At 46.0% G+C, this 21,465-nt stretch overlaps 1 protein-coding gene across 13 annotated transcripts in view; it reads left to right on the forward strand.

Annotated features, from left to right (window-relative positions):
- FHOD3 (formin homology 2 domain containing 3) overlaps positions 1 to 21,465 on the forward strand; it is a 393,487-nt gene that overhangs the window by 38,452 nt on the left and 333,570 nt on the right. For all 13 annotated transcript variants that reach the window (XM_059707132.1, XM_059707122.1, XM_059707123.1 and 10 more), the window contains exon 2: positions 16,420 to 16,526. In XM_059707132.1, the coding sequence (XP_059563115.1) occupies positions 16,420 to 16,526 (107 nt within the window). The remainder of the gene's footprint in view (positions 1 to 16,419; positions 16,527 to 21,465) is intronic.

Genomic DNA, 21,465 nt, shown 5'->3' on the forward strand with positions numbered 1-21,465 from the left:
AATTATGTTGAGTCTATAGATTGCTTTGGGTAGTATGGACATTTTAATTTTTCCTATCCATGAATATGTTAAATGCTTCCTCTTCTTCAATTTCTTTCAACTGTGTTCCTCTGTTGTTGTGTTTTCCTTCTTCTTATTCTTAAAGAAAACCCTTTAATATTTTTTGTAATACTTGTTGGTGGCAATGAACTCTTTTAGCTTTTTCTTGTCTGGGAAGCTCTTTATTTCTCCTTCAGTTTTAAATGATAGCCTTGCTGGAGAGAGTAGTCTTGGTTGTAGGTGCTTGCTTTTTATCACTTCGAGTATTTCATGTCAATCCCTTCAAAATTTTACTGTGGATTTTCACTTACCAGAAAAAATATTACATTTTCCTTGATTCCAAAATCTTGATCCTCAGCCATCTTACATTGAAAGTTATTTTTGTATCACAGTTCAGATTCTCCAGACTCTCATGTGCCGACTCATAACCTACCTGGGGTCAGATACTGATAATATTGATTTTTGGTTATAGAAATGCACATCCTGCATAATGAATGAGATTCTCAAATCCCCCAGACTTGGTTATAGTGTTAGCCCCAGCTGCTGAATAACCCCAGAAGAGGTGATGACTTTTCTGCAAATATTTATCAAACACTAATTGAAGATGACAATATGTTTGGGGTGTTTCAAGGAATATTTACTTTGAGTGCATGGCATCCCAAATGGAAATTTTTGCACTTTTGCTGGCTCTTAGGAAGGCTGTCCTTCAGTGCCTGGCAGCTCCAGGAGAGATCTGTCCAAGAGATGTGTGGTCCTCTGCTTAGGGGCAAGGGTCATGGTTTTTTTCAATTAAAAATGGACAGGTTGTAATTTAGAAATACGTGGATGCCTGTGGATTTTTAAGTTGGATTTAAAAAGCTGTGGCAAGGAGTACAGCGAGCTCAGCCTTTAATTACAGCCCTCACCAGCTTTGTACTTTGTCATGCCAGGTGGAGGAGCAACACCATGGAGCAGCACGTTAGGCCTCTCGCTATGGGCTTTCTGTTCGCTCTACAGAGTGGGGCGGCAGATGTGGACTTGGGTACCTGGGATGCCGGCGATCTTAAAGACGGCCCGAACATCAGTGAGGTACTAACGATTAGAGTGTTTTGTTGAGGGGTTTCCGCTGATCACTAAACTAGGGCTGTCTGGCCATATAGTGTTTGCATTACTGAGGGGATGGAGTGGAGTAAAATACTTGCTGATTTGGAAATCCTCTGGTTATTGAGAAGGACAGTGGTGGTATATGTGGTTGAAACTAAATGAAGAAATGGAACATTTAACCATAGAGTGTTGGAGGAAAAAGGACCTTTGAGTTACCTGAGCCAGACAGTCATGGACATGAGCCAGGTGGATGGTGGCCCAGGGGACCTGGGTAGCACATGCCCCAAATAAAGGGTTGGTTCTGCTCAGTCCAGCCTCTCCGGGCCCGGAAGGAATGGACCAGGGTTTCTGGATTTTCTCATTCAAAAGAAACTGAAAACCTAAATTTTATATACAATCTGTTCTAAGTATTGGCAACTAACCAAAATATTTCACAATGCCATGAGGGCAAACTGAGTGTGTCAGTGAGCTGTCAGCGTGCCCTCTGATGTCCGCTGGTCTTCCTCATGCTACAGGCGCAATGACCCGCTGACCCGGGTATGTGTTGGCTTGGTGGCAGCTGGAGGCCTGCAGGCCCAGTCTCTTGCATGCGAGGCTAGTTTTCTTTTTTCCCAAGGGCCCTTTCCCAGCATGATGAGGGTGTTCAGGGTTTTCTGGCTGCCAGGCTGCTCACCCTCTAATGTTCTTGAAAGAGCTTCCTAGAATCCACAGTCACGGCCAGCTGGACTTCCCTGAGGTGTGGCTTCCGCTCGCGGTGCTCAGTTCGCACATGCCAGGTGGATTCTTGGCCCGTTTGTGTGTTTTCCTACGATATCAGTTGACCTTCCCCGGGTGGGGGGTTACTCTCCACACACTTGGGCCCCGAGACGGGCTCGCTCAGTGTGAACACTGCGCACAAGCGTGGTGGAGTAGGAAGGAGTTGGTCACTGGGTGAAGAGGGAAAAGTTCCAAGGAGATTCAGACAACCCTAACCTCCACCCACTTCAGGCTCGTGCTCTTGGACCTCAGCCTAACCTGAGACTTATCCCCTCCTCCAGGGGAGCTACAGTTAGGTATCTTTGGCACCTGTTCTCAGAGTGGACCGCAGACCCCTGCAGCAGGTCACCCGGGGATAGTGGAGAATGAGCACGTCCTGAGCCCCTACCACCCACACCCTCAGGATCAGAATATTGGGGTTTGCCCCAGAAATCTCCCTATTAGACATACTCCCCAGGCTCTTGTGCACACAGAAGTTTAGGAATCACTGTTCTGGGGATGGCAGAGGCACTGGGCAGTAGGGCCTCCCCATTGATAGGCCCCCCACAGCAATGCAAGCAGATCAGCTGGCCCTTCCAGCTCATACCTCAGAACCAAAGGCAGGGTTCCATACAATGAAATTTTTTTTTTTTTTTTTTTTTTAGTAATAAAGGGAATGAAGTAAATATTATGGCATGGGTTAACCTTGAAAACTTTAAATATCTTAAAATTTTTTTTTATTGATTTCAGAGAGGAAGGGAGAGGGAGAGAGAGATAGAAACATCAATGATGAGAATCACCAATTGATTGCCTCCTGCATGCCCCACACTGGGAATAGAGCCCACAACCCGGGCATGTGCCCTGACTGGAAATCGAGCCATGACCTCCTAGTTCATAGGTCTATGCTCAACCACTGAGCCATGCTGGCTGGATGAAAACTTGATACTAAGTGAAAGAAGCCAGTTATAAAAGACCATATATTGTATGATTCCATTTATATGAAATGTATAGAATAGGCAAATATATAGAGAAGGAAAGTAGATTAGTGTTTTCTGGAAGCTAGAGGTAGTGTATTGAAGGAATGAGGAGTTACTGCTAATGGACATGTGATGAACATCCTATATAATAAAAGGTAGTATGCAAGTTGTCCCTTTGACCGGGAAGTTGTCCGGGAGTTCTACTAGGTGGGGCTGGCCTGGGGAAGGGAGGGAGTACCAGGCGGCAGCCGCTATCTCTCTCTCCCTCTCCCTTCCTCTCTGAAATCAATAAAAAATATATTTACAAAAAATGGGGGTGGAATGAAGGTATTTGTAGAAAATAGGAACTGAGGACATTCACTAAAAAAGGAAATGGACTCTCACTAAAGAAGGAAATGATCCCAGAAGCACAGAAATTCTGGAAGGAATGATGTGTAAGAGACGAGGTAAAAATTGGGTAAATTTGAATGAATGGTGACTGCCCCAAACAATACTATGTATTGAGGTTCAAAATATATTTTTCAATATCTCAAAAAGTATAGACTACATTAAAGTGGTCTAGTGCCCTTAAATTGTCTGGGCAGTGATACTCATTTATGGCAGGTTCTGCTGAGACAGGAAGCCATGTGGTTATCCAGGGTAAATTACCAAAAGTATTAATAACTAGGAATACGTAGAATAAAGAAAGGAAATATGGAATAATAAAAATAGTTAAACCAAAAGATGACAAGAAAGGAAGAAAAAGGAACTACAACAAGTAGATCAAATACTACATCAGAAGCTACTTTATTATTTTTTTTTCAGATTTCTCTTTACCTTTATTTATTTATTTTTTTAATTAAATCTTTATTGTTCAGATTATTACATTTGTTCCTCTTTTTTCCCCCCCATAACTCCCCTCCTCCCAGTTCCCGCCCCACCCTCCGCCCTCACTCCCCACCCACTGTCCTCATCCATAGGTGCACGATTTTTGTCCAGTCTCTTCCCGAATCTCCCACACCCCTTTCCCCCCCAAGAATAGTCAGTCCATTCCCTTTCTATGTCCCTGATTCTATTATAATCACCAGTTCATTCTGTTCATCAGATTATTTATTCACTTGATTCTTAGATTCATTTGTTGATAGATGCATATTTGTTGTTCATAATTTGTATCTTTACCTTTTTCTTCCTCTTCCTCTTCTTAAAGGATACCTTTCAGCATTTCATATAATCCTGGTTTGGTGGTGATGAACTCCTTTAGCTTTTCCTTATCTGTGAAGCTCTTTATCTGACCTTCAGTTCTGAATGATAGCTTTGCTGGATAAAGTAATCTTGGTTGTAGGTTCTTGGTATTCATCACTTTGAATATTTCTTGCCACTCCCTTCTGGCCTGCAAAGTTTCTGTTGAGAAATCAGCTGACAGTCGTATGGGTATTCCCTTGTTAGGTAACTGAGTTTATTTCTCTTGCTGCTTTTAAGATTCTCTCTTTGTCTTTTGCTCTTGGCATTTTAATGATGATGTGTCTTGGTGTGGTCCTCTTTGGATTCCTTTTGTTTGGGGTTCTCCGTGCTTCTTGGACCTGTAAGTCCATTTCTTTCACCAGGTGGGGGAAGTTTTCTGTCATTATTTCTTCAAATAGGTTTTCAATATCTTGGTCTCGCTCATCTTCTGGCACCCCTATAATTCTGATGTTGGTACGCTTGAAGCTGTCCCAGAGGCTCCTTACACTATCCTCGTATTTTTGGATTCTTTTTTCATTTTGCTTTTCCCGTTGGGTGTTTTTTGCTTCCTCGCATTTCAAATCATTGACTTGATTCTTGCGCTCCTCTAGTCTGCTGTCGGGAGTCTGTATAATATTCGTTATTTCAGTCTGTGTATGCTTAATTTCTAGTTGGTTCCCCAATATAACATCGAGGGTCTCATTAGTTTTCTTGTAGATCTCATTAAGTTTATTGGCGGCTTCTAAACAGTTCTTGAGAGACCTTAAAAGTGTGGTTCTGAACTCTATATCTTCCATTGACAATTTTGTCCTGTTTCTTTGTCTCCGCATTTTGTTATGCTTCCTTGGTGCACCCCCTAGTGGTCTTTGTTCGCAGTCTTATAGTTAAACCTTGATTGTTGTAGCTAATACCAGGGAGGGTTTGACCTCCAGGCCAAGTGGCTATGAGAATCAGCTGTGTCAGCAGTGAGAGAATTTCTGTCTTCTAGGGAGGTGCTAATCTAGCCTTTGCCTGAGGCTATCCAGCAAATGCCTCTGTGCAGGGCTTGGGTAGGGCGGGTCGCACAGGATCAACAGGGTGGGTTGGAGAGAGCAGTTATGGCGGCTCTCAGTCCTGTCCCCAAGGGCTCTGCTTCTCTGAGTCCCAGCACCCGCTGCAAAGCTCGGAGAGAAAGCTGCACTCGCTCTGACCGAAGCCAGACAGTCCCGCTTCTCCTGTTTGAGTCTGGGTCCCTAAAGACTCGCCTGTATCTGGAGCTCAGAGTCTGTGACTCCCTCCCGGTTGAAAACGCCAACCGCGCCCTCCGCCGCCAGCCCGCTCAGCGCACTCCGCACCTCAGAATTTGACTTCAGCACTGCGCCTCTTCTGAGTGTCCGTATGCGTTTCTCTTTCCTCCTAGTTGTAGGACTTCCACTCAGCCAGCATTCCTGTGGTTCTGGGTGATGTCCCTTCCGTCTTTTAGTTTTACTTTTGAAGTAGTTGTTCAAAGCAGCAAACTCTGGCGTTAACCTATGCCGCCATCTTGGTTCTCCAGAAACTACTTTAGATGAACATACTGATTAAATACCTTTATTAGAAAACTAAATTTTTCAGATTTGATTTTTTAAAAAAAGCTACATTCTACTTATAAGAGACACATCTTAAATCTGTGGGCACCAAATGTTGTCAGTAAAAAACTGGAAGAAGGTACACCATGGAGCACTAACCAGAAGAAGTGGTACAGACGTATTAGGAACAGATGACACAATCTCTGAGATCAGAAACATTGCTAGAAAAAAAGAAGAACTCTCATAGTGCTAAAGGAGTCAGTCCACTAGGGAATATAAATAAACAGACAAATAAATAAAATGTTGACAGAGTTAAAAGGAAAAATAGAAAAATGCACAGTTGTAGAGGTATATTAATACACTTCTCTAGAGAACAAGCAGATTAAAAGCAGTAAGGACTGGCCAGCATGGCTCAGTTGGTTGGGCATCATCCTGTGCACCAAAAGGTTGCTGGTTCTACTCCAGGTCAAGGCATCTGCCCAGGTTGCAGGATTGATCCCCAGGAGGGTGTGCAGAAGGCAGCTGGATCAATGTATGCTCTCACTTGGATGTTTCTCTCTCCTTCTCCCTTTTTTTCTCTCTTTCTCTCAAAAAAAAATATCAATAAACTATATTTTAAAAAAGCTCAAAAAAACCAAAAAAAAAAGCAGTAAAGACAGAAGAGACTTGAGGGTCCCTTTTAACAAACTCTGAAGCTGTGGAGTACACATTCTTTCCACTGGGTCACAGAATAAGTTTCAAGAAATTTTATAGAATGGATATCACACAGGATATATTTTCTGGCCATAAATTGAGCTAGAAATGAACAATAAAAAGATACTAGTAAATTTCCAAATATTTGGAAATTATGCGACATACTTCTAAATAACCCACAGGTCAAAGAAGAAATTAAGAAGAAATTTCCAGTGAAATTTAGAAACTATTTTGGATCGAAGATGATGAATATATGGCATATCAGATTTGTGGGCTGCAGCTAAGCCCTAGTTAGAGGAAAATTCTAGTCTTAAATGTACAAAATTGAAAAGAAGAAGATGGAAAATCTTAAGATCTTAGACATTAGAAAAAAATACCAGCATATTAATCATAAAGAATGTAGAAGGAAGATAAGAGTAGAAATTAATGAGATAGAAAACAAACTTAAAATAATGGAAAAGCAATGTAATCAAAAGTTGGTTCTTTCATAAGACTAATACGTGAATAAAGAACTGATCCTAAACTGTTAGAGAAAGAAATGGGAAAGCACCAATTACCAATGTCAGGAATGAAAAGGGGGACACCCCTACATTCTCAAGACACGAAAAGCTAGCTGTTATCTGTGGGCACATCAATGCACTTGTGGGATTTCAACTGCTGTGTTTTTATTCATGCCAAGCCCCCAAATTTATTTTCCTATCATTGTCATCACTTGCTTTAGACATAACATGTAAAAACTAAAAATCCCAATTTTATCCCCTCTCCCTGCCCCTAGTAGCTGTTTGTCTAATGTTTCCCATGTTTGTAAAAGGTACCACTACTTATTAATTTGCTCAAGCAAGAAACTCAAGGTTTTGCCTCTCTCTGTTCGATACCTCCACATTTGATCAAATACCACGTCGTTTGGACTTTTCCTTTCTCCCTCCCCTCTCTTTCCACTGCTTCTGTGATTGTCCCAGTGACCTTGAGATCACCCCACCACCACCACCACCACCATTCCAGCAATGGTCTCTTCTTTTGCCTTCCCTTTCTGTTCCACCTTGCAAAGCTGGTCCTGCATGCATCTCTCTACAACCCTTTCACGGCTTCTGGTTGCCCTAGAATCAGGTCTAAAATCTAGGGGGGCCAGAAGGTTCCCCTCTGCAGCCCTTGACCTTCCTTTAGGCTTTTGCAGTAACTGACTCATTGTCCTCATGTCCCTGAACTCTCACCAGCTGTTGGTGATCTGTCCCATCCACAGCCCCGAGGGCCCTGTCACACTCATGGCCCGCTCCCTGGGATGTGGCCAGTGCCTGGCCCAGAGGACGAGCACAGGAGAGGATCGGTAATTTGAGCGAGCGAATGAACAATAACGGATCAATAAGAATCCCGAATCTTAGTGCTGACATTATTTTTCAACTTGGCTGAAGCGAAACAAAATGGGAAAAGGTACCTGTAAACATAAGTCAGTCTAGTCCAGCCTTTCTCAAGAGAGATGTTTAATGCATTTTTAGTTATTTATTTAATGATAAAAAGGTCTTTAAAAGAGTTCAAATATTTACCAGATTATCACACCCCCTCAGTTTAAGCTCTTAATAGGAGAAGTCTGGCCTTTGTCTTTCCTGTAGAACTTGGCAGAAACTTTTGCCTTTAGTTGGTGAGCTGTGCAATTCTCTTGACTCAAATAAAAATGTAGGGCTTGATTTGGAAATTGCCTAAATCCGTTTTAGGATGTCGGTTCTCTCATTGGGGTTGGTGGCCACTAAGAACACAACTTAGTAAAGGTTTCTGAGGAACTGAAATCCAACTGCTTTCAGAATCAATTTAGTGATATTATTTCATAACCCATGCATGCTGCATCTTTAAAAATATCCTCACATTTCACCCAAAAACATTTATGAAAGTATCTGCAATGTATATGTAGTTCCAGATGGGCCCACAGGGATCGAAAACTATTAATATTATTTGTTGGGATGAGCCAACAGGACCTATTTTCTTCCGAAGTCGTGTAAATTAGTTTCATTTGGTCTTTTTCTTAAGCAACCCAACCAAGTGTTACATGTATTTTTTGTACATGAAAAATGACTTCTTTATAGGAGCTGAATCATTTTTTATTGTGAATGTATTATAGACACAAAAGAGTAAACAGGAAGCGTATATGTAGCTTGCAGGATAATGAAGTGAATGCTATGTCCTTGCTACCCATCTTAGGAAATGGCAGAGGTAAGCCATGGCATCTGTGCCCTCAACCTTGTCCCTCTGTGGTGGGCATTATGGGTGTGGGGGCACCTGGCTCACAAATGCGTGATAGTTGAGCCAGGGTTTTGTGTTCTTTAGAACCAGAAGGGACTCATGGCACTGCTTACGGGAAAGCGCGTTCCTAACCTCTTTTGCTTGTCAGTGAGGACCAGTTTCTTATCTCTGCTGCCTTTAGAAGGAACCAGAAAGTTGAAGGAAGCCACAGGCTTCATAGCTGCCTAGCAACAGAAGCACTGTTTGCGGGGGAAATGGGTGCAGCTCTCTGAGAACTGCCAAGTGGCACCTGCCGACCACCTCTGTGTGCTCTCAAAGCCAGATGAGCCCGAGGTGGGCGCTCAGGGGCTCACAGGGAACCTGGCCCTGGAGCTAGACGGGGCCAAGCAGCCCTTCCCTTCTGAGTCGGGAGCAGGGCCAGCTTCGTGGGTGTGTGACCAGTGCCACTGGTCAGAAGGGCCCTGTGCTTGCAGTTGCTATCTCGAAAGTCTCCATACTGTGATCTTTGGATGTGTGTGTTGTAAGTGAAGGACAGTGAGACGATAAAACACTCTGGGGGCTTGGAGCCACAACTCACCCCTCCTGACCTCCCTGGAAGGGGCTCCCAGCTGACTGCTTTCCTACTCCCTGTGTTCCAGGCCTTTCCACCCAGCAGCCGCTGCTGTCCTCAGTCTGCACATGGGCTTGGGCTCCGGGAGGGGCAGGGGCAGTGCCAGGCGTGTCTGCTCTGTGGCATCTGAGGGCTGGGCATGGTGGTGGCATTCCTGCCTTGAGCTGGCAGTGTCATGGCACACTCAGAGGGCACCTTGGTGGGTGAGCCTCTCCCCCACCACTGATCCAGGCACCGAGCCCTTCAAGTGTGAAATTGCAATCCCTGCTGGCCACCTGTTTGCTGTGGGTCTTTCCTCAGGGGAAGAGGAGCAACAACTATACACTATTTCTTACAAGTCTATGGTCTACGGGTGGTCCTTCTGGTTTGGGCCAGTTGGACTGATTTCGGCTGGGCTCTGTGTCTGCCATCGGCTGGAGGGGCACCTGTTGGCTTGCCAATCCGGATGCCTCCTGCAGTGTGTGGCCGTTGGCAGGCTGTCAGGAAGGTGGCAGGAGTGACCAGGCACCCTGGAGTCTGGCTAAGCCGGGCTTCTTCGTGTGCGGGCAGAGGTCCAAGAGCAGCAGGAGAGGACAGCCCGCCTCAGTGAGCAAGTATCACTCAAGTCTCTGCTCTGTCCCATCGGCTGCCTCATTGGCCAAAGTGAGGCACAGGCCAGCCCAGCTTCTGGGAGTCAAGAAAGATCCACCCCTTGATGGAAAGAGCGGCAGGACCCATTGCGAGGGACGTGGGTTCAGGGACAGGAGGAACCACTGAAATGACAAAAGCAAATGACATTTATTTGAGCATTTCTTTATTGTCGTTTCTTTCACCAATCAGCATATGTTTTCCGAACTAGTACCAAAATGAGCTTAGTTCTCAACCTGTGGGTCGCGACCGCTTTGGCGGTCGAACGACCCTTTCACAGGGGTCGCCTAAGACCATCCTGCATATCAGATATTTACATTACGATTCATAACAGTAGCAACATTACAGTTATGAAGTAGCAACGAAAATAATTTTACGGTTGGGTCACAACATGAGGAACTGTATTTAAAGGTCCAGAAGGTTGAGAACCACTGGCTTAAAGGATAGTCCTCGTGTGTGTTTATAGAATGGTTCCGTGTGAGTCTATTTCAGGGTCACAGTAAATTTTATTGCCGAGACGAAGGCCTGCTGTGGACCTGCTGCCAAACCCAGGTAATCATTAAACCTCCCAGTAACATGCCGCTTCACTGGGTCAGGGAAAGAGAAGAATATATAAATCCAGACGTGACATCAGCCTTGTTTTAGATTAAACACCCCCCCCCCCCCCCCCACCGGATGAGGAGTCTGCCCTTTGTTTTTGAATGCAGTGTCCTCTCTGTAGGAGCGGTCTAAACCCCAAGTTGACCTTGTGCAACCTCTCTGCAAGGATGGGGGGTGGGGGGGGGGGCTCTTTCCATGTCCCCAGAGATCAAGGGCCCATTTTCTTTTCTTACATATATGTTTATTGATTTCAGAGAGAAAGGGAGAAGGAGAGAGAGATAGAAACATCAATGATGAGAATCGTTGACCGGCTGTCTCCTGCACGCACCCCCCCCCCCCCCCCCCCCGCCCCGACTGGAGCCCACAACCCAGGCATGTGCCCTGACCAGAATCGAACCTGGGACCCTTCAGTCTGCAGGCCAACGCTCAATCACCGAGTCAAACCAGCCAGGGCGAGAGCACATGTTCATGGTTCGCTTTGACCTGGGAGGAGCGGCACAAAATTCCAGGATATTTGCATGGGTCCCTCCTCGTAGATCTGTGATCGATTCCCTCTAGAGCACCCTGCCCCCCACAGAATCTGTAAGCCGCTGGTTTACAGCCTGCAACCTGATCCCAAGTCTTCCTCCTCTGCCACCGTCACTGCCCCCAAACTTCCCTAAGGCCGCACTTTATAACGGCCCTGTAACATTATCTCCCTGCCTGGCTCCCGCGTTGTCTTATGTCCTGAAGTGCCCGCAGTGTCCTGGCCACTGAGCCTGGAGCCGAGAGAGGCGTGCAGGGGCCCTGCTGCCAGGGGCTCAGGGTTGACATGAAAATCATTGGAGTCAGGAAATTCCAGGGCCCTTAAGTCATCCGGGAAGACAGTTGACAGGAGAGGCCAAGGCAAGAGATCAGGTTGCCTCTAAGTGGGAGCTGAGGTTCCCGTCAGGAGCTGGTCTGGCAGGAGGTGTCTGAGCCTTCAGCCTGCAGGCAGAGTCTGGGTATTGCCGGCTGAATCTTTATAATGACCAGCTGGGAGCTAACGTCCGCTCACTGCCTCTTCACCCGGCTGTACTCGTTTGTAACTGCTATTAGGTATCCCCGACAAGTCTGAAGAATTCATTTAGTGTCCCTATCAATTGGTTTATAAAAACGATACTTCAAGCACCCTGGCCGGGAGGCTCAGTTGGTTGGAGTGTCGTCCCGTTCACCAAAAGGTTGCTGGTTTGATCCCTGGCCCAGGCACATACGGGAGGCAACTGATCAATGGTTCTCTCTCATGTCGATGTTTCTCTCTCTCTCTTTTCCCCCTTCTCTCCCCTCTAAAAAAAAAAAATCAAAAAAATCAATTAACATATCCTTGGGTGAGGATTAAAAAATACCTAAAACCTCTCCCCAAAATATTGACACAATTTTTCAACGTGTCAGTCCAGCAAGGAAGCCCTTTCTTCTAACTCCTTGGCTCATGTGATGGTTTAAATATTAAGCTCGCCTGTCTCGGGTGTCACGTTGAGGTGGGGTTTGTATCACAGGATGGGGGTGGGCAGTGTGTGTCGATTCCTTTGGTGTCTTCACAGGCAGCCGTGTTGCTGGGACCCCTCTGGTGCCCACGTGTCTGGGCTCCCCAAAGGCGGGGGTGTCTGACCTTGCCCCCTTGCTGTAGCCCTGCCGTGAGGACTCCACACACACACTTCTTGAGGGGCCAAAAGGCACATACATAGTCACATTTTCTGTTTTAGTTGAAGGACTTGCGAGCACAGATGGCTAAACTATTAGGCAGGGGGAGCGGGGTTGTGACACTGGCCTGGGAAGTAGTGACAGCCTGCCTCCGGAAGGGGGACCAGGGCGGTTTTATGGAGGATGCTTGGGTCACAGAGGCTGTGGCTGCTAATTATAGAGGAGGAATAGAACTGAGGGTGAGCTTCCACACATTTGGACAGTTGGTTTAAAATGGCTTTTTGTTCTCTTCTGTGTCATTCTTACTCAATAAAATGATCTTTGAGGGAAGGAAGCATTTATGTGTTCCTTGGTGCCCAGCCTGTGCCTGACATATCATTTGGTTGAAATTGACCTATGGAAATAGTCATGGCTAATGCGGCCCTGAATGTGAGGAGAGGCGTGAGGATAATAGGCGGTTCTGCTGTTTCGGGATTCTGCTGTCAGAGGCTGAGAGGTGTGGGGCTTCCTGTTGTGGTCCAGGGCTGGCTGGGAGCGTGGGGGGCCAGGGTGAGTGTTGAGGAAAACCAGATATTCACCTTGGCCGGCTGGGAATAACATCGGAAGGGCCTGTGTGGAGATGATGTGCCAGATAGCCAGAGTTGCCATAAGGGCTGCATCTGCCAGCCACTAGGAATCCCCTCTTCCCCTAACTAAGAACAGCATAGGGCTGGGGCCGGGTGGAGAGGGCTGCAAGCCTTTCATGCACCCCCTGCTGTCTCCACCTTAGGCACCTCAAATTAGCGACCCGGGAGGGCCAGAAGCAGAGTGTGCTGGAGTGGGACTGGCGGGCTGGAGAGGGCTGGTGGGTATTCTCGGAGGTTCTGTGAGCCAGCTGTTCAATACAGCTATTATTAAAGATTTAAGGATATATGTGTACAATTAATAAGTTCTCTTTTTTAACTTCAATAAGTTCTATTAAAAATAAAGATAATAAGGCACAAACTTCCAGTTATAAAATAAACAAGTCACTGGGATGTAATGTACAGCCCGTTGAATATAGTCGGTAACATCATGATAACTTTGTACGGTGACTGATGGTTACTAGACTGATTATGGTGATCGCATCTTACATTATATTAATGTCGAATCACTATGTTGTGCACCTGAAACTAATATCAGATTGTATGCCAACTATACTCTCGTAAAAACAACAAAAAATAAAGATAATAATAGCAACTCAAAACATGTCACTTCCTAAATGTTTTATTACATTTTACTGCTCCTCATCCTTTTGAGGTTTCTGACATCTCTTGTGCCTGATAAACATACCGTATACTGGTTAGTTGCTGCACATCTTGTGCAACCCCACGCTCAGTGACTTCACGCCGCTGGCTGACATGGGCCGCGGTGGGAGAATTTACACCACATACCAGTGCACAGGCTGTCCCTATCCCCCTGGGCTCTCGCCGGGCCTGCGGGTGGACGACAGAATGACTCAGACCCCCTCGGGGAGAGGCAGAAACGCTCTACCCCAGCGGTGGGGAACGTCCAGCCCTCGGGCCATATAAGGCCTTGGAAATAATTTGGCCTGGTCCTGCCAAGACTTTAGGGGTGAGTTAATTAAATGTCTGACCAAATACAGCAGGCTAATTTTTAAGTTGATAATTTTGTATGGCCCATGAATGATGTAATAAATACCCAAGTGGCCCTTGGCAGAAAAAAGGTTCCCAACCCCTGGTCTACCCCAAAGCTTTCTCTGGGCTCACCTGTTTCTAGGGGCTGAAGCCCAAGAACTTGTTATGGCCTAAAGGGCTTTCATTACCCCCACCTTCTAGGCTGTTGATTATATGTGGGATTAAAAATAAACAAATGTGCGGATACTATCAACACAACAGATCAAGTAGCTTTCTTAGTTAACAACATCTGTAGGAGTTAAAAGCAAGAATGAGCAGCTGTGAGTCCAGCCGTCCACATGGTCAGTGTGTATGTTAGCAGGTCCAGGGTCTCATGGAATTTTCCACCTGGGAAGGAGAAAGTCGGATTTCAGTCCTCAGGAGACCCTGGGCCCAGGAGATGCCTCTGTAGGAAACCATTCCTGGCTGCTGGTTCCACAGGTGGGGGGAGCAGTTCCCTGTGTGTTTCCCCAAAACCATGGGTGCACATCTGACACCTCAGAACCATGAATTTGGCCAATTTGATTCCTGGGTTAAATGCTGTCTCGGATCAGATGATCCGTCTGTGCCAGTCAAGAATGCTGACCCTCACCAGCACGCCCTTAGAGGAACAGTTTGTTATTAGAGAAATCAAACAAGTGAATCAAATAGGATTAACCCCTTTAAACAATTTAACTAGGTGTTTCTTACAAATAACAAAGAACAAATTCCTTTCAATTTGTTGAGGATAACCAGAAACACGGACCTGCCCGGCCTCTAATTGAAAAAACAACTAAGAAAAAAAAAAAAAACCACCAAAAAACCCCACAACACAACCCTCATCAAACTGTACAGTTTAAAATCTGTGTAATCTAATGTAAGTTCTATTTCATTAAAGTTGATTTTCCAAAAAAAAAAAAAAAAAAAAAGGATCAGCAGCCTCTTAGAAGTGCTCATTCTAGACAAGAAGATAGTTTCAGTTCTCTTGTTGGGGATAATAAACATAGCCTTTCTATCAAGAGACTAATTCCTTGTTTGAAATCTCACTGCGGAAGTATTATCACATGTTTATTTAGTTATTTTAAAGTAGCCACATGTTCGCCTCTGTTTTTCCCCAACCGCCTGTCATTTTGAAATAAGAGCCTAACTCAGCAAGTAGGTGAATAAAAAGAGCCACCCTACAGACTGAGAAATCAAGCATGCAGTTATACATTTGGGCTTCCTCGTCACGTCAGTTTAATCTTTGGTAAAATTATTTCCCTTTATTTTTATGTGTCTTGATCATTGTAAATGTCATGTGATGCTGCTGTAACAGTCAACCTCAAAATCTTCACAACTCACTGGTTCAGTGGAGGCGGGGTAGCGAAGGGCTCTGTTTTGTGCAGCGATTCAGGAACCTGGGGCTCTGGTGGATTCTAGACTTTGGAGTCCCCCGCTGGCCCCTCTGCATCTGGCCGCAGGCAGGAGATGAAAAGTGGGATGTTGTGCAAGGGTGTTGTGGCCAGGGGTGTTGGGGGCCTTGTTCACTTTCACTCACATTCCATTGGTCGGTACTCAGTTTCACGGCTGAAAACCAACTATAAGGCTGGGATATGTGGTCTGTGTGTCCAGGAGGGAAAGGGGAGGGGGTTGACAAACACATGGCACACCAGCGGAACACTCAGATGCCATAGCTATATATGGCAAGATTGATATTTGTAAGTCCTTCGTAGATCTCAGGCCATAGGAAGGATCAGAACTTAGTGGTTGAGCGCATGATCTTGAGTCAAATGACTGGTACCCAAATCCCAGCTCCATCATTACCGGATGGGGCATCTCTTAGTTTCTCTCTATGCCTCAGTTTTTTCATCTGTAAAGTGGGGATAATAATAGAAGTACGGTCCATGTCAGAAGCAAATGAAGCAACATAGGCAAAATGCTTAGAATTATGCATGAACATAATAACAAATAAGTATTTGCTAAATACATTTAAAAAAACAGACTAGTAACCAGGGACCTCAGGCCCTCTGTGGTATGTTGTAATTTGGGTATGTTGTCATCCAAATGGAGAACGTTTCTTTTAGCTCAGTTGTTTATTGAGCAGCTATTGATTGTACCGTGCCAAGCATGACAGAATCTGAGTACGCAGGCTTCTCACCGAATCAAAGGAAACAACATGTTTTCCCATCAAATTTGCCTTTGAAACTCTGGGACTCTTAATCCATGTTCACACCAGCATTGTGATCCTTGTTCCCACTCCCCACATCCATAGATTCTCCTGGGCCCCTCAGAGTGCAAATGGCACTGGCCCAAAGGGCTCCTTCTCCACCCCCATCGACATCCATTGGGCCCTGTCAAGGCCACTCCCTTAATAGGTGTCGTATCTGTCCCCTCGGTAGGCAGTCTGCTTCCAATCTACTCACAGGAACACACTACCTCCTCCAACTATGATCTGCACTTCAGAATAATGCTTGATTAAAAGCCCACATGGGGCCGAAACCGGTTTGGCTCAGTGGATAGAGCGTCGGCCTGCGGACTGAAAGGTCCCAGGTTCGATTCCGGTCAAGGGCATGTACCTGGGTTGCAGGCACATCTCCAGTAGGGGGTGTGCAGGAGGCAGCTGGTTGATGTTTCTCTCTCATCGATGTTTCTGACTCTCTATCTCTCTCCCTTCCTCTCTGTAAAAAATCAATAAAATATATTAAAAAAAAAAAAAGCCCACATGGGGCAACATGCAGTGACTGCTCCATGCAGAGTCCCCCTCCTAGAAGCCGGCTGGGCTGACCAGGCTCTTTCTCTTGCAGCTCGACGACTGCACGCTGCAGCTTTCCCACAATGGCACCTACCTGGACCTGGAAGCCACCCTGGCAGAGCAGCGGGACGAGCTAGAAGGCTTCCAGGATGACGCTGGGTAAGAGCCACAATTGTCCCTGCTGACTGGTCCTGATCTCCCAAGAAATGGGGGGAGGGGCCCTGAAATATTTTGGAGAAACCTTTGGCCTTCTCTTCACTCGCAGTCACACAAAAAGGAGGGAGATGCAAGTGACACCTGTAGTCACAGCAAACTCTTTTGCATTTTGAGTAACTCATTTTTTTAATAAAAATTTTATTACAGTTGACATTCAATATTAGTGTTAGGTGTACAGCACAGTGGTTAAACATTTACGTAACTTACAAGGTGATCCCCCAATGAGTCTAGTCCAGCCGTGGGCAAACTACGGTCCGTGGGCCGGATCCGGACCGTTTGAAATGAATAAAACTAAAAAAAAAAAAGACCGTACCCTTTTATGTAATGATGTTTACTTTGAATTTATATTAGTTCACACAAACACTCCATCCATGCTTTTGTTCCGGCCCTCCGGTCCAATTTAAGAACCCATTGTGGCCCTCGAGTCAAAAAGTTTGCCCACCACTGGCCTAGTCCCTACCTGACACCACCTATTTGAGTAACTCTTCTTGACAAGGCTACTCAGGGGCAGGAGCATTTCTGGTATAGTTTAATTAAGCATATAGTATTTACATCCTGTTCTCTTTCTCTTAAGCCAAATATAACTACATTAATTTTTTAAAGATTTTAGTGGGTTGACAATTGTTTTACACATTGTTTTTACTGACAACTCATTGGATATATAGTTTTCTTGCCAGATGCCCTAGTAGATCATGTTATATTATATCATATTTTGAACTCATTACAGTGGAAAAAAACAATTATTATGTTAACTAACATCAAATCACTTTGTGCCTATCTAGAATTGCTTAATACTTCTGATTGCTCAGTCTGAATAAAGCAACACACATACAAAATCAAAGATGTGTCCAGAAAATAAAATATCTGTAGGAATTTACTTATACCATCAACCATTCCTATAGTTATTAGATTACTAGAGGCTCGGTGCATGAAATTTGTGCACTTGGCGGGGGAGGCGGGAGGGGGGGAGTCCCTCAGCCTGGCCTGTGCCCTCTGGCCCGTTTCTGCGGGGAGCGGGCCTAAGCCGTCAGTCTGCCATCCTTAGCGCTGCTGCAGAGGTGGGAGAGGCACCTGCCACCGCCTCTGTGCTCACCAGCTCTGAGCAGCGCTCCCCCTGTGGGAGCGCATTGACCACCAGAGGGCAGCTCCTGTGTTGAGCATCTGCCCCCTGGTGGTCAGTGCAACCCTCTGCCTTCTTCTCTATCCCTCATCCATCTTGAGCCATGTATATCTCTGATTTTATCACCTTCCTCCTTAGAAAACTTCAGGGGCTCCCTGTTGCTTTCCCAATAATACCCAGCTATTTTGATCCGGTTGTCAGAGACCTCCCCAACAGTTGTTTAGACATTACCTTGCTTGAGTTAAAAATATATTACTGTCAGATAAATATTTTCAGAGAACACTAAGTTTTTAGGAACAGCTCAAGGAAAAAAATGGGAACCTGTTAGTGTTAGTCTCCTACCCGACTCCACGATGTACTGATGACTTCCTGGATTTCCCCTGTTTTATTACAATTTATGGTCCACTTCCCCTAATTGTCCCTCTGCTGCTAAAATTCTATGAGGTCAGAACTAGACCTGTCTGACTAGCCAGTGCCTAGCATTTTCTCAACACCTTATAGGCACTGAGTGAACGCTGGTGGCCGGTAAATGAGAGGATCCCAGGATGGATTCCTGAATGTCATGACCATGAGCACCAAGAAAACCAGGGTCCTTGGTGGGAACCAGCAAGGTTCTGTGAGGAAACCTTTCCTATCTCTGGAGTGGTTCCCAGGGCCACACCAGCAGTGCGTGGGGAAACACCTGGAATTTGCCATCGGCTGTACACATGTGAGGGCTATCATTATTATATCATTATTCACATCAGATTCTACTCATCATCACTTAAAAAATGACTGTACAGGCATGCCTCATTCTACTGTGCTTCATGGATGTTGCCTTTCTTATAAACCGAAGGCAAGGTCCTTCACGAGCAAAAAGATTACAACTCACTTTATTGTGAGGCTTGTTTTATTGCAAGACTCTTATTGCCTTGGTCTGGAACCAAACCCACAGTATCCTCCAGGCTTGTGTGTATTCCTCCACCATCCCAGGAGCATCTGGGCAAAGGCACTTTAAGTTCTACTGAGGATGTACATTCACACCTTTGGTGACATGAGGGTGGTTCACGCAAGGACACCTTCAGTCCCAGGTTAAAACACTGGCTGTGGTTGAAACAGCACCAACCTCACAGCAGAGAGTCTCATCCGCTGCCGTCCTCTGGCCCTGGCCTACAGCTCGCTCTGTCAACACCAGCATCAGGAGCTGGAGGCTTCTCCCTAAAGAGCCAGGGCCCTGCTGCTAGGTCAGCAGAGTAGATCTTGGCTTCCTTTCTTCCTTTGTTCCCTTCTGAATCATCACCTGGCCTTGGGCCCATGGTCCTTGACCACATTTCTGCACCCTAACAGCATGCGATGCTGGGGAAATGAATGATGGCGAGAAGGCAGGACTCACAGCATGGGCGACTGCAAAGAGGGGAAGGTAGCCCTAAAGCTTTGGGTAGCTGCGCATTTGACAGGTGTGCCACAACTCACCCCGGAGCAGGTTTTATGGCTTTGAAATAGTCTTCATTTGTGGTGCCCTACCCCTCGTCCTTTGGAATGTAAGCAGGATGACCTTCTCTTTGTCCAGAAGAGCGTGAAGAAGCCACACTCTTTACTGCTCTCTGGTGGGGAAGCCCCTGTGTCCCTGGCCTGGATTGCAGAAGACATGCCAGGATTGGCTGTCCTGGCACTGCCAGCTCACCCCGGTCACTCCCAGGCTATTGACCACCACTGAGCGCTGGCAGGGCTGGCTCGGAGCAGCCTACAGGCTGAGCCCTCCTGCACAGGTGGGAGGTGTCCATGCACATCTGCAGCCTCACTTGCCCTGAGCATCCCTCCGAGGTCCTTTCCGGGAAGCGTGGCATTTGGCGGAGTCTGGGTGCCTGTGAAGTCATGTCTCCCACGGATGGGAGTTAAAATATAATTTCTTCCTAGTTAACAATTGCCCCTCATAGGCACGAAGAGGTCAAATGAAATCGCATTCTTCTCTTGATTTCTTTGTGTAAATCATAGCAAAATATTCCCTAATGAGACCATCTGATGGAGACACGGGACCAGCTATGGGAAAATGATGGTGTTTTCCACACAGTGTGCTCCGAGTGAATTTTCCTTGCTGGAGGAGTTTGTTTCTTTGTTCTCGTTCATTGCCCTGCTCTTTTATGCCAGGACTAAAAATTAACTCACCCCTTGTTTGGAATGATCACTCAAGCTATGGCTAAAGGGAGAAGAGGGGAAAGACCTTCAGAAGTGGAAGGACAAAGCAATTATTCTGCTGCAGAGGGAGCCAGGCCTGGTCAGTGCCTTCCAAGGCCAGGGAAGTTAGTAGCGGAAACAGGAGCCTCGAAGCCTCTAATGATTATGCCTGACCCTGCCATAGTGTGACCTGGCGAGCCCAGTTCCCTCCCTGTGTCAGCAGGGATTCCAGCAGGGCCTCTGGCATCCGAGGAGAGCATAGTACAGGGCAGTGTAGCCTAGTGGTCAGGGGCATGGGCCTTGTGCTGAGTCTCGTGGCTATGTGGCCGGCTGGTTGGGCCCCTTTTAAAGAGCTTTACCAGGAGCCCCACCAGCAACTTCCACATCCAGTTCACTGAGGACAGCTGTGTCATGTGGCCACTCTTGGGGGCCAAGGGGACTGGAGAAGGTGGTTTTTAGGTGGGTATGATGTCACCTCAAACAAAATTGGGTTCTCTTGATGAGACAAAAGGGGAAAATGGAAATTGGGTAGGTAACCAGCAGGGTGTGCCTCAGCAAGAAGAGAGAAAATTTCAAAGACAGGGCAGGTAACACCATGCCCACCACAGAGAAGCCAAGTTTCGAGAGGACCAAGGTCAGGCCAGGGTGTTGTAGGAGATTTAGGGAGAGAGGAAGCAGAATAGTTGTGGGTGGGGGAGAAAATGGAGGAGTGAGAAGGGGAGGCCGCAGGATGGCCCCAGAGCTGGGAACTGTGAAGGTGTTCAACCAAGGTTTCTTTCCCATTAGGGGCCCCTGGGGATGAAAGGCCAAAACTTTAAAAATCTTAGAAGAAAATAGGAGCAGGTTTTCATTTCTTAGGTATGTCACCAAATACGTAATATTATTTTCCCACTTTACAGACAAGGAAGCTGGCTTCAGCATCTATGCTTTTCACCTCTACTGTCTACTAGGAAAGACCAGAATGCCTCTGGAGATGAATGTAGTAGCCACTGGCTCTCTTGAACTTGAAGTTTTTGAGCAAATAATCTGAGCTAACACTATCTTTTCACGTGCTGATGACCAATTCAAATCCTTCTTCAGCTCTTTATCCCTCAGCCAGAACACTGGATGCATCTCATCGCTCCAGAAGCTTAGTAAAAGGAAGCATATTCCTGGGGCAGCTGCTGAGCGGGTCCTAATTTCTGCTTCTGCCACACGGTCAAACATGTTTTCTACTCTTGATCGAAATCATAGTTTAGTTCTAATTTGAGTGGAGGAATGTTTGGGGGCATTAATTCTGCTGTTGGTTGCAAGAAAAAGTCATCAAGTCTTTGGCTGCATGCCATTTAATAAATTAATGTATGCACTTGCTCTTATAGCCACAAAAAGACTTCATATATTATTCTTGTAAAAATACTTGAGCCTGACCAGTGTGGCTCAGTGGTTGAGCATTGACCTATGAACTAGGAGGTCATGGTTCAATTCCTGGTCATGGCACATGCCCGGGTTATGGGGCTCAATCCCGAGTAGGAGGCGTGTAGGAGGCAGCTGATCAATGATTCTCTCTCATCATTGATGTCTCTCTCCCTCTCCTATCCTCTCTGAAATCAAGAAAAATATATTAAAAAT

This window comes from Myotis daubentonii, chromosome 8 (assembly GCF_963259705.1).
Source record: "Myotis daubentonii chromosome 8, mMyoDau2.1, whole genome shotgun sequence".
Classification (NCBI taxonomy): domain Eukaryota; kingdom Metazoa; phylum Chordata; class Mammalia; order Chiroptera; family Vespertilionidae; genus Myotis; species Myotis daubentonii.